This window comes from Sorex fumeus, unplaced genomic scaffold (assembly GCF_029834395.1).
Source record: "Sorex fumeus unplaced genomic scaffold, SorFum_2.1 ptg000003l, whole genome shotgun sequence".
NCBI lineage: Eukaryota > Metazoa > Chordata > Mammalia > Eulipotyphla > Soricidae > Sorex > Sorex fumeus.
In genome coordinates this window covers 55,829,038-55,845,747 of record NW_026606060.1, presented here as the reverse complement: position 1 = coordinate 55,845,747, position 16,710 = coordinate 55,829,038, and the positions used below count along the sequence as shown (strand labels likewise).

The following is a 16,710-nucleotide window of genomic DNA, read 5'->3' as shown; positions in this document are numbered from 1 at the left end:
TCTTGATGTATTCATTATGCCAAACATAGTAACAAGTCTCACAATGTTACTGGACCTGCTGGAGCAAATTGCTGAACAATGGCAGGACAGTGACAGTGATACATGCTTTCAGACACAGAAAGAGACCATCGATACTCACCAAACTTTTAAATAGCAGCATCAGAAAACATTTGGGCTGTCAATGTTTATGAGAGCATGAGAAAACTTCGTTTTAAAGTAGCCTAATTTTATCTTTGCACTGTTTCAAAACACTCTTATTTTTAACCAGGCAGGGGTCTCTCAACCAGTTCCTCCCAGACCAAGGTGTAAAGGGTCAGGTCCGGGTGTCCTCCCGGTCCTGGAAAGAAAACTTTAACTTTTTAGAATGGTCCCCATATCAAAAATGCCTTCTGCCAGCCAGATAATATTGAAAGCTGGCCATTCTGCAGGACAAAGAGTTATCAGTTTACCTCGCTTCACCTCTACCGAGAGGTTGCTGCCCCTGGACCTGAAATCACTGGTCAGTCACAAGGGAAAGTGAGGTCAACTGATTCTGACCCATGACTAGATGGTAAATTAGGGGCCAAAGACAAAGATTCACTAGAAACAGGACAAACAGACAACATAAAAATACGACACTCAGACAACAGACACACAACAGCCGTAAAAGACTTCTTGACAATGCACGCTCCAGATTCAGATTCTGACACCTCAAACTTGGGGTATCCCAGGAGCAGTGGGGACGTCTTACCTACCAGCGACCCTCTGGCACGTCCCCCTAGGTCCTCTGCAGGTCTCCGGATCGGGCCCTTCCGCTAGTCGCCCTGACTAGCGTCCTGCCAGGACAGTTTTCTACGCAAGAAAGAGCTGGCACATTAGCGTTTTTCTAAACCCCGCAAAACCTGGTCCGATTCTTCTACGGAAGAAAGAACCGGCTTGGTCTGGTTTTTCTAAACTGGTAAAACCTGAATAAAGTTCCTATATCATATGTGGAGAGATCTAAACCGCTAGGGTTACCCGGCCAACGCACCAGATGTTGTGCTGGAGTTTCAGATCCCCAATTGCGGAGAGACCAAGTCCACACATGATAATGCAAAAGCAAAGGAACTTTATTACTAGCCCGAGCCAGCGCTAGCTCGAGCTAGGGGCCAGGTCTCATCCAACACAGTGGAGTCTGACAAGGGCCAGAATCCAAATCACAATCAGTTCATATAGGGTACATAGTTAAGAAGCAATTTATATACTGGTCTATTTTTAGCATCAGCCCTATTATAATGGTGGTCAGCAATTAGGCAACGGTTAGCAACAGTTTCTAAGGAGGGTTAGAATGACCAACCAGACCCAACTGCCTGATTCCTTATCTTCACAAATTACTCAACTGGGAGTTTACCACAGAAACAAAAACTGAGGCCGAGTTGAGACTTAGTATTAGCTACAGCTTGTCATGGCTACCTAGAAGCCTGCTTTTGGGTCTCAAATCATCACACTCAGCCTCAAGCATTATAGGCACACGCTCTACTGCTCCAAGAAGCTCTTCAGAACAAGAATGGTGATACTCTGTATAGTTACTGAAAGTGAAAATGTTAAAGTGTAAAACTTACCTACTAAGAAAATTATTTTTAGCATAGAATAAGGATAATGCCTCAGAACACTATGTTAAAAACATCTCCCTACATGTGCAACAGACAGCAAAAGAACTCTCAGTAAATCAACATATTTTAAATTACAAAATTACTGAAATTTTTCTCATGCGTTATTAAAAAGATTTTGTCTGGCTTTAACAGTCATTTTTATGGCCAGTTTGTAAGGAAGGTAACAGTCTATGAGGGGAAAGTTTTATGTATATTATAGAGGTAGAGTTTGTAATACTGATTTTTTCCCCAGGGTTCAAGTTACAAGTATTAACTCCTACCTGAATCATGCTATCCCAAATCTCTGTTTTATTTTGGTTTGGGAAGACTTCTGCAATTCTCTCTGACTCAATTTTCACTTTTGCTGTCAACTGATATTACACGTTTTCAGGTCAACACTTTTAGAAAAGCATTCAGCAACTGTAGATAGCGAGAACAATGCAGGTTTTCTGCTCATGAGTTTGAAGTAATTTCACAAGTGGAGACATATGGTTTGCTACAAATCCATTTTTTGTCTGAGTAAATCTTGCCACTGCTCACTCCTTTGTAATCCAAGTAGGCATATTCCCCAGTTCCTCTGACCTGAAACCTAAAACAAAACAAAACAAAACAAAAGAATTAGTCATACGTTGAACATTTTGCATTCATTCCTCCAGTGTGATCTGTAATACTCCACTTTTTTCAATAGAAATAAAAAAATATTGTCACTTATGTGATTATTAGTAATAAACAATATTTTTATATTTAGTTCTCTTTATTTTTTCAAGACAGATGCTTGAACACCACTGACTGTATGATTCACCCAATCCAAATCTAGTTATATTGTTGCTCCAGTGACTTTATGTGTTTTTTCATAAGTTGTATCAGTGAAAATCATTCTCAATCCTCTCGTGAACTGCTTCATAAATGCAAAAAATAAAAATACTTATTAGCAATGTGATAAAGAGCTTTATTTTGATGAAAATGATCAGGCCCTTATATTTGATGAATTTCCAATGACCTCATTTTCTGTCCACAACACAGGGAGCTACAGTGTCTGCTGGTACATCTCTCAGAGAGATTTCCACAGCTTCTCTTTGAACCATTATTCCTTACTTTTGTGAATGGATGCAGCAGCTGGAAAATGGATTTTTGAAGGCTTTATGGGAATCAAATCATTAGTGACTTTCTAGGATTTTAGAACACTCCCCCCCACCCCTTTCCCACTGCATACTAGCAGTTCTTTTCACCTTCTAAATAAATATTTCATCAGAAAAAAATCTGAATCGGGATATTAAAGTACAAGAATGTATACATATATCATCATCATATTAAATATTTCAACTAAAATCACAATGAATTGAGTTTTCAAGAAACTGGCTAGTAAACGGAAAGGTATAGAAAGAATTTCTATTTCTTATACAGTACTATAGGTTTTTTATATTAAAGTTGTTGTCTTATAAACACCCTAAGTCATCATAGCAAAAGGAAAATAAGTGTCAATACATACACAATGTTGCCTCCAATATTATTTGTCCATTTCCAGGAGTGACTTGGTGATTCCCTGCTAAGGCCTATCCAATGATCATGAGGGCCTTTGTATCTTCTCAGAACTTTCTATTATAAACATAAAAAGTGAAAACATGCATCTTTCTTGCTTATCCCAAGTCTATCTTTCTTAGAGTCTTCTATTAGGGATGGCAGCACAGTATAAATGAAAAAGTTATTCTTTACTCCATTTCTCAGCTTGAGTCATTATTCTATGTCTCTGCTCCTAAACCATTTTCCCAGTGAGATTGGCAAAGTCTTACTTTGGGCCTACCGTTTTAGTATATTGTGAACACTGTCACTCCCACAATTTGAATGAAAAATTACATGAATACAATAATTCTGTGCACACAGGGAACAGTACATCTAAGCTTCTAGGTTGACTATGAGGATTACATGGGAGAACATATCGGACATGTCTCACTGGGTTCCAGACAGAGAATTCAACACACGTTCAGAAAGTTATCTGTGCCCCAGACTAAATCAAAGACATCATTTTCTTTCAGCATTAGCCCTGTGAAACATCCAACCCTCTTTGCAGGAGCTCCTCATTCAATGGAAAATATGCTCCCCAAATGGTTCTTCTTTTAAAAATATGGACCAGACCCTGGGGTTTTGGGAGAAATTGGATGGGGCCACTTTATGCAAAGCTCAGCCCAGTGTGTACTGGCGGTGCTAGAGCAAGCAGGGTGACACTTGTCCTGGGGTACTGGGCATGTTGTGCTGGTGGATGAACTCAGGGTCCTGCATGTGACGGGCACGTGCTCTCACATGTGCTCCAGAACAATTCTTACCAGTTCTTCTTCAGTGTCAATCTGAACAAGATCAGCTTCCAATGAGTCACAGAAAGTCTGGCTGAATGTCCAGTTTTGTTTGTCTTCAGAAAAATAAAAGCACTTATTTCCAAATCCAATCCACATTGGTGGGCAGATGGAATGAACGTGCACTTCTGAAACTGTTCTTTCTTTTCTTGCTAAAATTTGGATAATCACAACAAAATATAGTAAATATATTTTCTCATCCTTTTAACTTATTTTCCCTCTTACTATCCCAAGGTCACTGTTAAAGTTATGGACATTAATTTCTAACTCGTCATTGACAATCGTATCCAAGGTACAATAGTCACAATCCCCTGAGAGGGGGTACCTGTGTGTCTCATTTTTACAGGGGTACGTGGACATTAATGGCTTCAGAAAAAAATTTATAAAGCATAATCTTTATGATACTTTTATAAATGGTTCAAATGTCTCCAAAAGGTAAATCTAATATTTTTCTAGGGTGCTTTCCTAGAATAAGCTATAGGCTCTACTCTTACATTTTCTTTAATATTAGCACCTCTTCCTCTTGTCATTCTTTATATACTGTACTTTACTATGGTACAATCTCAGGAGCCACAAAACACTTCAGTGGAAACATAATATAGCAATCCAAATATTATTCAGTTAACAAAAATACAATGTAGGGCTTTTTACATTTTTGTTTTCTATGTATGGCTTTTAAATATGAATAAAATATTTTGGTTCTTGTTAAATGTTATAAAACAATGACTATTTTGGAGCAGAGTATAGGAAGAATAAAATATTCCCATTCCATACTTTGATAATTTTATCCTCCTTTTGCTACTAAGACTACATTAATTCTTGAAGGCCCAGCAAAAGAAAAAAAATGGTATCAAAATATTGAATATCAATGATGACTTTAATTATCTCTTAGTCAAAGAAAGACAACTCTTTAAAATTTTCTGAATCTTTATCCTTAGGAAAATTAGATTAGAGAGTAGAAAGTACATTTCTGTCAAGTTTAGTATCACTACATCCTCTAAAACAATGTACTATTGGGCTTGGATAGATTAGGAGTTGGGGAGAAAGGTCTTGACAAGACAGACAGTAATAAAATCAGAATAGACAAAATAATTATTTATTACTACTGGTGATTGATTTATTAATGACCAATTACACATATATACAGATTGTTGGTAAGCATATAAATCTGTACTTTTGGACATTCTCTGTGTAAGAAACAGTTCCAAAGATAAATTCCTTAAGCCTTTCTCTTGTCAACGATGTTAACTCATTTCTTGCCATGACTCAGAAAAAAATATTTAGAGTTATATTTCAGTCTCCTTTTGCAAATTTTCTTATGCAATATGTTATAAAATACTGTGGCTCCAACATTCAAAAGTATGCAGAAACTTATCACAACCACAAATCTCCCACCAGGTCTAAACTATCACAATCTCTTACCTAGATTTTTACAATATCATCCGAGTAGGTCTCCTTGATTCTCTGCTTCTTTTCTAACAATCACTTCTTAACAGCAAAGTAAAAATGATCATACTACAATGAAAGTCTCAGAGTCTTGAAATTCTTCTTTACATCTCTTCTTTTTCCTGACCTTCCCAGCTCTGATCAAAGTATAACCCAAAGTCTTTAAGTGGCTCCCAAGGCTACTGCCTCCTGGATCTATCCCATGCTTTTTCCTTGGTCTCACCTTGTTCTACCCCCAGCAATCTCCTTGTTCTTATTCATAGCACTAGGGATATTCCTTCTTTGAGAATTTGTTGTATTGTTTAATGTGTTTGAAGAGTTTCCCCCAAGAATCAGTATGCTCCCTTCATCTCCTTCAAAAGTTTGCAGAAAGGGAGAGATTCCCACTGAAGAGTATGTGTCATTTCTATGTACACTGCAGCTTGTTTCCTTACCCCTTACTTTAATTTCCTATGACAGTTACATCTTCCTTCTGTAATATAAACTGGAAGAAGGAATTTTTATGTTTTATTCACCAATATACCCCAGGCACTTTGAACATTGCCTGGCATAAAACAGGACTCAAAGGAATATTTATAGCCATATTAATGTATGGAGAACATTACAGAGTTTGCAAAACAAGTAACTTACCTGTCAAACTAACAAAAGATATAATAATAAACATAGATGTAACAATAATCAAAAAAGTGACGAGGCAGTAAGCATGTCTGTGAAGGGTTTCACAAGGTCGAGTTGTTCTATATTTTTCTTGGATATGTGCACCTTTAAAGTAAAATATCATCATCTCATTTTTCTGTAAGCTTTATGAGGAAAACAAGTTTATTACAAAAATCTACTTCCAACATCTGCTACAGCACAATTTCTCTATTGCCAATTCCTTTCACAAAATGTCATGACCCATAAGCTATTATCATTGATCAAAGATGTTCTTAAATAAAAGAAATAGAATCTCCAGCCATAGGAAATCCTACAGTTCTAGGGCTAGAGCGATAGCACAGCGGGTAGGGCGTTCGCCTTACAAGCGGCCAACATGGCCGACCCGAGTTCGATTCCTCCGCCCCTCTCGGAGAGCCCGGCAAGCTACCGAGAGTATTCGATATGCCAGACACAGTAACAACAAAGTCTCCAATGGAGACGTTACTGGGCCCGCTCGAGCAAATCGACGATCAATGGGAGGGCCTTTACCTTTACCTTTACCTAGGCAAAGGAGTTCAGGAATATGAAAAGAAACAGCAAAAGGTAGAAAAGTCAGTTGTGAGGATCAGCAGTGCGACATATGCCTCTTCTGTTTCAGGTCAGGGATTAGTTTTCCAGAGTCTCCAAGACAAGCCTATGGGCAACAGGTGCATGAAAATGCTTCCTGTCACTCACTAACAGGAAGATTCCAATCAAATGCCACAAGCATGTGTCACTTCACATGGTTTAGAGCTGATAGTCTGGAGAAGAAGCACACTATTGGTAAAGACGTGGTAAAAACCTATATCTAGGCTATATTAAAAACCTCGAAAACTCAAATAAGAAAAATACACAAGATGAACATGGGTTTTGAATCACCCAGTTTGCATATCTTAATATAAAATTGAAGAAGAAGCATAGATGATAAATTAACACATAAAAATGTACTCAAGATAGTCTGAAGAAATGCTAATTAAAATCTGAGTTACCTCTCTCTGCCTATTAAGAGTGTAAAGTAAAACAAAATAAAGAACCAAGTAGAGAATTAAAATTCTCATGCACTTATGTTGTAAATATAAGATGGCACAGCCACTTTGTAAAAGCAGCTTTGTAGTTTGGTGCAGGAAATACAAACTAGCATGTGGTAACCTTAGCATGGTATCATATCTTGATATCAAAAACAACCCTATGTTTTGTATTTATATGGGATAAATAAAGTCTAACTTTACTCAAAACCCTGCATAGAAACATAGCACCTTTATTCTTCAACACTAAAATCTGGCAACAGTCTAAATTCTGGTGGGGATAAAGAAAATACCACCCAGTATCAAGCAAATGAAAGAATGAACTCATGGTCACAATTGCTTGTTTCTAAGTGGACTTTGGCCTTACTAAGGTCAATAATCAGCCTTTTCTCTTCCACAGACCCCTAAAATCTGGGTTACCTCCAAGTTTCAAAAAACACTGATCAAAACACTATTAAAGCACTGATACTGGGTATATTTGCCTTTAATAGCTCATTTTGAGAGTCAGCATGAAAGCAATTTGCTGCTGAAATAACTTCCATAGGACCCCCCATGATCTCTTCCCCTCGTGATTCAACATCACTTACTGAAATTAAAATCATACTTAAGACAAAATTCCTGCTTCCTGCTCACTTTCCTTCAACTACTGCATTTCACGTGGATCTCCCTGTACCACAGAAGTTTTGACCTAAGTTCTAGTCAGAGAAGAAGAAATGTAGGATCGATGGTATAAAACCATTCTCAGTGACATTTCAGGATATATCTTATGACTAAAATCTCATCTCTCATTCTTTCTGGTCCTGTATCAAAAAAAATCAATGTATTCCATAATTTTATACTGTGACAAGGGTAAGAAATAAATTTCCCTTCAATTCCCCAAAAATCTATTTGTCACAAAAGAAAGATGGCGGCCGCACGGGAGCCTTGTGGACAGCAGGTTTGAGCCGGGGGTGGGAGCGGCAGGGACCTCATGGGAAGGGGGACGTAATGGGCCGTCCTTCATGCCCGACCGAGGTCGCCAGCTGTCCCCCACGAGCGGCTCTCCGGCACGGCCACGGTCCCAGAGGCACAAGGACTTAGCACAGAGAGCCACCTGCTTGGAGCAGAAAAGCAAATGGACTATGTGTTAAACCGCGCCACCATGCCTGCCCGGAGGGGAAAGGGTGTTGTCCCGCTCACCCGCTCCTCTCTGGAAAGAAAGATGGCGGCCGCACGGGAGCCTTGTGGACAGCAGGTTTGAGCCGGGGGTGGTGGGAGCTGCAGGGACCTCATGGGAAGGGGGGTGTTCCGGTTCATCCTTCACGCCCGACCGAGGTCGCCAGCTGCCCCCCACGAGCGGCTCTCCGGCACGGCCACGACTCCAGGGCACAGAAACCAATCTCTTAACTATCTAACTTTTTATAGAAATTCTTCCAGGGTCAATAAGTAAAATAGCAGAAATCCAAAACCGCACCTAAGTTGTAGAAAGCAAATCATTTCACAACGCTGTTTCAGCATGTCTGATGGGGGGAGGGGGTCGTAAACTCTAAACAATAATTGTGCATCTTCTATCGAAACAATGTATCTAGTCAAAGTAGATAGAGTATTAACTAGAACTCATCTGCCTCACAGGAATTGGGAGGGGTGGGAGGTGGGGTTCTATTGGGGTTCGGGGTTAAAAATAAGTATTGGTAAAGGGAAATGTGTTTGATATTTACATGACTGAGACCTAAACCCGAAAGCTCTGTAACTTTTCCCACAGTGATTCAATAAAGAAATAAATTATAAAAAAGAAATCTATTTGTCACTCTGAGTAGGCTCCCCAAACCTCCCTTTTTTATCTCCTTTATTTCCCTGAATCTAACATCCTCCCAAACATCTGTTAGGACTCACTTAGCCAGAGAACCGCCATGACAGGCTCTGAGTAACTTAGGCCTCTTCCAAAAACAAGCACTGTCCACTGTAGCACTGTCCTCCTGTTGTTCATCGATTTGCTCGAACGGGCACCAATAACATCTCCAGTGTGAGACTTGTTGTTTCTGTTTTTGGCACATTGGGGAGCTTGCCAGGCTCTGCCGTACTGGCCTCTCGTGTTGGCAAGCTACTCTTGGTGGCTTGCCAGGCTCTCTGAGAAGGACAGAGGAATCGAACCCAGGTCGGTTGCATGCAAGGCAAAAGCCCTACCCATTGCGCTATTCCAAAAACAAGAAAAGCAGAAAAACCAGATGCTTCTGTCAAAGATTACACTCCTAGAATCAGATTAAGTCTCTGGAATGTAATTGTCAGGGAGGTGGTCTGGATGTTGTGGCCAAAACAACAACAAAAATATATGTGTACTCTGTAGGTAATAGAAATCTGCTGAGTAATGCTGACTTGCCAAAATGAAAGTGTAAGAAATTACTGAACCTAGTGTTTGGGGTCCTTGTTGAAGCTCACTGCATCAGACGAATACTTAAACCTCAGCTAGCTGCAACAATGAATCTCACTATGGGATCTGCATTATCGGCTCTATTCTCTGTCCTTGAGGGGTGGTTGACTCTGAACTCTAACACATCATGCTCCATTACTCTCTTATTTCTCTTCTCCCACCTAGACTGTCCTCTCCCAATTTCCTTCAAAGTGATTAATATGCCACCTATATTGCACTCTGAACACCATGACGATTGAATTTTTGGTTGGAAATATCACATCAGTCACCACTTCTGAAAAGAAACATGTTTTTCTAATATAAATGTTAGTTTCATAATCCTAAAACAGTTCAAAATTTTCAGTTTTCATGTGAAACATTCTTATTGATCATTTTATTTTAACAAGTATGACATCCTCAGTGGTCAAATAGCTTTAGTTTAGTGAAACCTTATCTTGGTTGATCAATATAAGCATTCTTTATTAAGTTGTTATTAAATATAAACCCTATTTTATGGGAAAACAATGTCATATCATCCCAAAGAAAAAATAAAATTCAGGGAGAGGGGAGAAAGAAAGAAACGTTTTTTTCAACAGCTAGAATTTCAGTAAAAGATACACTTCCTTTCAGACTGAAAAACAAATATACATCATTATGTTCTTCAACTTTCAAGTCAAATTTGCTCTAAACCTAAACAGTTAAGAGGAATATAGCTCAGTAGTATAATGTGTGGATTGTATGCGTGAGGTCTCAATTTGGTTCCTGACACCACGAAGAAGTGAAAAAAAAATGTAAATGCTAAATTGTTTGATAATGGCTCGGTTCATCTATCATTCTTATCTCAAAATACCAACCCTCTGCCTTCCACTATCTATTAATAAATTAGATGATTTCTGAGGCCCAAAGTACCAGTTTTGCCTGGAAATTTATTAGTCCATATATTATGAAATATATGGTATTTAAGTTTGCTGTACCTCTAGGATACAAACAACCTTCTGGTTAATTCTATAATGTGACTTCCCAGTATAAAGAGTCCCTTCCCCATGCTCTCAAACCCTCCTCTTCTCTGAAGCTAACACTTCTGAAAGGCAGTTTCTTCGAGGCTGGAAAGCACCCTGTCGGCATCACCCCCACCACTTTGCTCTTTGCAACAATTTTACATTACCAAATGGTTCTTCCTCCCTGTCAGGTGTGCACTTAGGAGTGTTCATCCAGTCACCATATTTTGGCGTTTCTTTCAGTGAGTCCTCCACTGCCATTGTCTCTTCTTCCTTGCAGTGGCAGGAACTTGAATGAGGGGGTTCAATCTGGTTCTTTGTCAAAGTAGGCTGTAACTCTAGTACCAGCTTCTGTTTTAAAGGAAAAGAATAGACTTGCTAAAATGAGACCTTGAGACTAAAATTCCAATAATCCTGAAGAAGACTGACTAAATCTGAGAAGACGGGGGTAACCCCGCCCCTCCCCCCGGGGGGGCTGCAGCAAGTTCTTTATAAACAGGGAGGGAAACTGGCAGTAGATCCAGCAGCCTGTTAACTGACTAAGTCCTCCTCTGGTCAAGTTACATTTAACTTAACTTTAAGTTTACCAATAAACTTCTACTTCCTTTACTTTACTTGTCTCTGTCTGTGTCGGCTGAGGTCAGGGACCTAATCAAGAACAATGTTAGATCATTAATATTTTCTGAGCCTTTCCTGAATATAAGGATCGGACCCTGAGAGGAAGAACATTCCAGAAAAGAATGGGATGATGACACTAAATTAAGCAGGCAGACTGGAAACTAAATAAATAAAGCTGATGAATGTTTTATAGTTTAAAAATGTAAAGTACCTTTACATTAAAAAGACCAACTTCACAACCTACTGTTCCCTGTCAAAGTACAACAGAGGAACAATATTTACTTTCCTGTCTGAATCAACTGAAACATACACCCATATGTCAAAAATGTATTAAAAAATCCTTTTCAAGATCTTGAGCATTATGCAGTGGAGGGGGCAATGATCCTTTGTGAGCAGGGGAGAAACATACAAAAACTCTATTCACTGTCCCTGGAGTTTTGTATACAACTTAAAAGGGAGAAGCCAGGGGAATTCTAGGAGTTGAAAAATCCTAGCACAGAGACAAAGCAGACACTCCTGAGTTCAGCCTCCTGGAAAATCACCAGTACAGGCCTTATCCAATTTTCAATGTCACTAGGTAGCTGAAGCTGAAGGTAATAGAGACATTATGGGCTTCTGGAGAAACTGGGACACAATCTTAAAGAATGAAGACTATGCAGATGAAGTCATCCCCTTCTAATGAGAGAGGAAACTAGTTCACCCTTGTCAGTTGCTGTGAGCAGTCCCATTTTTCACCTCCCTATCCTACATTTTTGAATTCCTGAAAATTTCTGAACTTTTTTCTGATAAACAGGGAGTTAACAATTGTAAAACATAAATAGGCTGGAGCGATAGCACAGCGGGTAGGGCGTTCGCCTTACACGCGGCCAACATGGCCGACCCGAGTTCGATTCCTCCGCCCCTCTCGGAGAGCCCGGCAAGCTACCGAGAGAGAGTATTCGATATGCCAGACACAGTAACAACAAAGTCTCCAATGGAGACGTTACTGGGCCCGCTCGAGCAAATCGACGATCAACGGGAGGGCCTTTACCTTTACCTTAAAATAATGCCCCAGAACTTAGGCTCACCTGGAGGCTAAGATGATGTACAAAACCCCAGGCAAAGGCCAGGAAAGGATCTGCTGGATCCTTGTATTCTCTCTAGCGTTCTTGTCCATTGATAAAAATGCAGAGAGCCCAATCTTAGCCCAATTCTCATGAAAGGGGCCTTCACAACAAACCCTTCTCTTTAACTTTCCTGCATTCTCTCTAACACAGACAACCCGCCACAAAAAGAGCCACAGTTAACTTAGACCTACACTAAGATCCTCCCCCCATGGGGAGATACTTTTCCTCTCTCTTCTACTTTCCAATGAACTTTTCTACTTTCCAATTCTAAGTCTGAGCATTTTATTTCATTCTTGAAAATACTGAAGAACCTGGGAACCTTGGACCAGCACAGAGACCCGCCATCACCACTCCTGCATCATTTGGGGGTTCTGAGATAACATATGCAGCATAAGAGCAGTAGGTGTTGCCGGACTCATGGTCTCTTCTTATATTCTTACCTGTTTTTCTTTTCAGACTCCTAGTCCTATAGCCCTGTCAGAAAAAAAAAACGCATTCACCCACCATTTTGAAAGTGACAAGTTCCTCTTGGAAGTTCTTAAGGCAGATAGATGAAAGGTCTAGCTGGTTTCTCTTATTTTTTTTAAGCTGGCTTCTCTTAACTGCGACCCTCACTTTCTTCTGGACAGTGGAACATCAATGTTAAGGGAGCCTGCTTTTTTTCTAGCAACCCCGAAGGACTGTCTCTCTGCTGTTTCTTCCCTGTCCCAGAGGATTAAGAAAGAGGTGCCTGTATCCTAAGGACAGCATAAGAACCCTGCTTTGGCATTGATCCAACTACAAATGACTCCACCTATGAATATAAAGCTAGCAAACAGACCCACCCTATTTACAACTTGCACCCAGCCTTCAAGCCTTGATCCTGAGAAGTATTTTAAAAGATGCCCTTTGTTCTCTTTAACTCCTCTTATCATGCTAAGCGAAATGAGTCAGAAAGAGAGGGATAGACATAGAAAGATTGCATTCATCTGGGGAATATAAAGAAACAAAATATGAGATTAATACCCAAGAATACCTGAGATCAATACCAGGAGGATTACTCCATAGCTTAGAGGCCAGCCAGGCATTCTAGGGGAAAGGGCAGCTCAGATAGAGAAGGGAGCACCAAATAAAGGGTGTTTGGAGGATCCTCCCAGGAGGGGAGATGCATGTTGAAAGTAGACTATGAACTGAACATGTTTGCCACTCAAAGCCTCTTTTGCAGGCCAAAACACTCAAAAGGAGAGAGAGAACACAAGGGATTGCCCCGCCACAGAGGCAGGGTGAGATGGGAGGGATGGGGGTGGGAAGGATATTTTATTATCCATGGTGGTGGAAAATGGGCACTGGTGGAGGGATGGGTATTTGATCATTGTATAATCGAAACCCAAGCACAAAAAATTGTAAATCTACAACTGTACCTCATGGTGTTTCACTAAAAATTAAAAACAAAAATAAAAAAAAAAACTCCTCATCTGCAGTCTCCAATGACACTTTGACACTGAAACTGAATAAGCATTTCCTTCCAGGGGAGACAGGGGAAAGGCCTGTGTCTGGGGCTAGTGAGTTAGTGATCAAACCTCCAAGACACTCTCAGCTCTAGGTCATTCTTCTCCAGTCATATTAATCTTTTCTCTCCTGAGGCTATTGACAGATCTTTTCAGAGCCCTAGCAGCAGGGCCCCAGTCTACACACCATCAATTCCATATAGCACTAATGTCTGCTTATGTCAAATTGGCTCTTGAGCTGATATTTTCAACACCCAGTGCTCTTTTACCCACCCAGAGTAGGTTTTTTTCCAGACCCTTCCCACACTCAATCTGCAAACTCAAATGAAGAAGTGTAGAGCAGATGCCTGGGCTTCTTCTGCAGGAGTGTGTGCAGCTGAATGCTGGGATTCTTTCTGCAGGAGATTTCGGACAGACTTTTCTGCAATGGCCCATGGATGATGCATCATTATCTAGTTAAAAGATGGACATCAAAAAAGATGGATGCATCATTATCTAGTTAAAAGATGGACATGTTATCATCATTACTTTTATTTGGCTCTCTTTTGCAGCCATATTCCACAGTTTTCAGGGGGGACACATGGTGCCAGAGATTAATCCTGGCACAAAGCAGGTGCTCAGTTGCTAGATCTCTATCTCTGGCCCCAAAGATGGGCAGTTTAAAAGAAAATTATACAGCATTATCTTGACAGAGGTAAGAGCATTGAGTTAAGAAAATAGGAGCACACAAAGCCTGTACTGAACTAAGAAGAGAACTTTACTTTAACACCCTTATTCCACCTTGGAAACTTGACTCTTAGCCTACAAGAAAAGTCTTCCAAGAATTGAAGGGATTTTGTGTTTAATGGGGGAAAGATACCAGGCCAGTTCCAAAGCACTCTTACTCCAAACTTATTTTTCCTGCTCCCCCTTTTCATAAAAATAAAATATTGATATTAACCTTTGGATCCGGGCACATCTCTTTGATTCCACTGTTCTTCCTGCATTAAAATACGCCTCAGAGACCTGGGCCCTATGGAAACAGGATGAGACCACTATTTGGGTCTCCCAAAGAGGAATTGAAAGAGTTATGATTGGAGTATCACGTTTCATTCAAATGAGAGAAAGAATCTGGAGTTCCGACCTCCATCGACGATCAAGAATCAGGGACGCTGTTTTGTTTGCCAAGGCGTCAAAAATCAGATGGGCTGGACACGTAATGAGATTTAGAGACGACCACTGGATTAGAGCCGTTACCGACTGTATTCCATGGGACGGCAAAAGACCACGTGGCCATCCACCTACCAGATGGTCAGACTTCTTCATCAAGATCATGAATGATCAGTTTGAGGCTCTTCGTGTTCCTAGAATGAACAGATGCCACTGGGTACACTAGCACGCAACAGGGACAAATGGAGATGTTACTGGTGCCCGCTCGAGCAAATTGACGATTAACGGAAAGTCAAGTGATCAGTACCTCCCCATAAATCTTCCTTCCTTCTGTTCTTTGTTCCTTCGTTCCTCCCTTCCTCCCTCCCTCCCTCCCTCCCTCCCTAAGTCCCTCACTTCTTTCTAGGTGAAGGGTGAAAAGTCCTTCCTTCCTTCCTTCCTTCCTCCCTTCCTTCCTTCCTTCCTTCCTTCCTTCCTTCCTTCCTTCCTTCTTTCCTCCCTTCCTTTCTCCATAACCACCTTTGCTTAGGGATTACTCCAGGCTCTATGCTCAAAGTTCACTCCTGGCAGATTTAGGAACCGTATGGTTTGCCAGGATTACACCCCTTGCTGGCACATTCAAGAAAAGTGTTTTACTTGCTATACTATCACTCAGACGACCAAATGGTTCTGATCTCACAGAGAATTTTTGATTTTGTTTTTGTGAATACCTGGCTATGCTCAGAAATAATTCCTGGTAGACCTTGGGACCATATATGATATCGAACCTGTGCCAGCTTGATATAAGAGTTTTACTTCACTGCAGTATCTTTCTAACCCCTAGAAACCTGTCTTTTTTAATTGAACAAAAACAGAACACCTACCCCAACTGTACCCTGCCAATTTGGGGATATGCTGTTTAGAGGTTTATGGAGTTCATAAATTCCCACCCCAGGGAGGTGAATGGTGCTTTAAAAGTTTAAAAGCACAGAGCCCTGTTCTCTGGGATGCCCTTTTCCTGTTTGGGGGTTTTTGTGTGTGTGTGGGTAGGTGGGTGGGTGTGGGTTTCAGGAAAGAAGTCACACTCACAGTGCTCTTGACTCTGGGGCGGCTCCCAGTTCTTTTTTGAGCATCACTAAGGGGGCCTATAAGTGGCATGTGCGAGGCAAGTACCTTGAGTCCTGAACTTTCCCTCTCTGAGGTGCTTCCACCCATGTACTTGCCAGGAAAAGAAGCAGGGACTCACAGTCAGGGAAAAATCCAGGTCCAGAGTGTGTGGACATTTCATCAGATTAAGGGTCAGACAGGAGCTGGAAGGTCTTGTGGAGGGATTACCCTTCTGGGTGAACATTGACAAGGATTATCCACTGCTCTGATGAACAAGAGGGGTGCAGAGAGCAGGTGTCAGTGCTGTAGGACCCTCAGCTCTTCCCCTGCCAACACCCTCCACGGAACCTACAGATACTACAGCACTTTGCAATTGCGCCCTGCCCTCCCCCTGCTGACCTGGAGGCTAGACTTCTGCCTACGTGGCAGGTGAAAAGCCCATCCAGGTTCTAGCCAGACACGCCAACACCATACTCACCATACTCAGAGTTGATCTCCTGCTTCCCTTATGAGACTTCATTTCTCAGAACAGAAAACTGAATCCCTCTAAGTAGGACAGCAGATCTTTCCCATTCTAGTTGTTTCATCTCCCATAAGGGGAAACTGAGAGGATGGTTGGGGTGGTGGTCAGGGTGGGAAGACAGAGACTTGATCCACTTCCAGAAGAACATGGTGGGGGAGGGGGGAGTTCAGCTGAAGGATCCCTGGCTTAGGGGCCGCCCAGATCTCATAAAGTGGACAGGGACTAACCTATATAGGGTTCAGCTCATTCCTAT

General features: G+C 41.0%; 2 protein-coding genes across 2 annotated transcripts in view; both read right to left on the bottom strand.

Moving 5' to 3' along the window:
• The window catches only part of LOC130028780 (C-type lectin domain family 2 member D11-like), a 251,271-nt gene extending 247,167 nt beyond the window's left edge, over window positions 1–4,104 (bottom strand). The window contains exon 1 of the mRNA XM_056119628.1: window positions 3,932–4,104. Coding sequence (XP_055975603.1) covers window positions 3,932–4,057 — 126 coding nt within the window. The 5' untranslated portion in view covers window positions 4,058–4,104. The remainder of the gene's footprint in view (window positions 1–3,931) is intronic.
• LOC130025093 (C-type lectin domain family 2 member D11-like) overlaps window positions 1,762–16,710 on the bottom strand; it is a 139,094-nt gene continuing 124,145 nt past the window's right edge. The window contains exon 9 of the transcript XR_008792644.1: window positions 1,762–1,891. The gene's annotated coding sequence lies outside the window, so the exon portion shown is untranslated. The remainder of the gene's footprint in view (window positions 1,892–16,710) is intronic.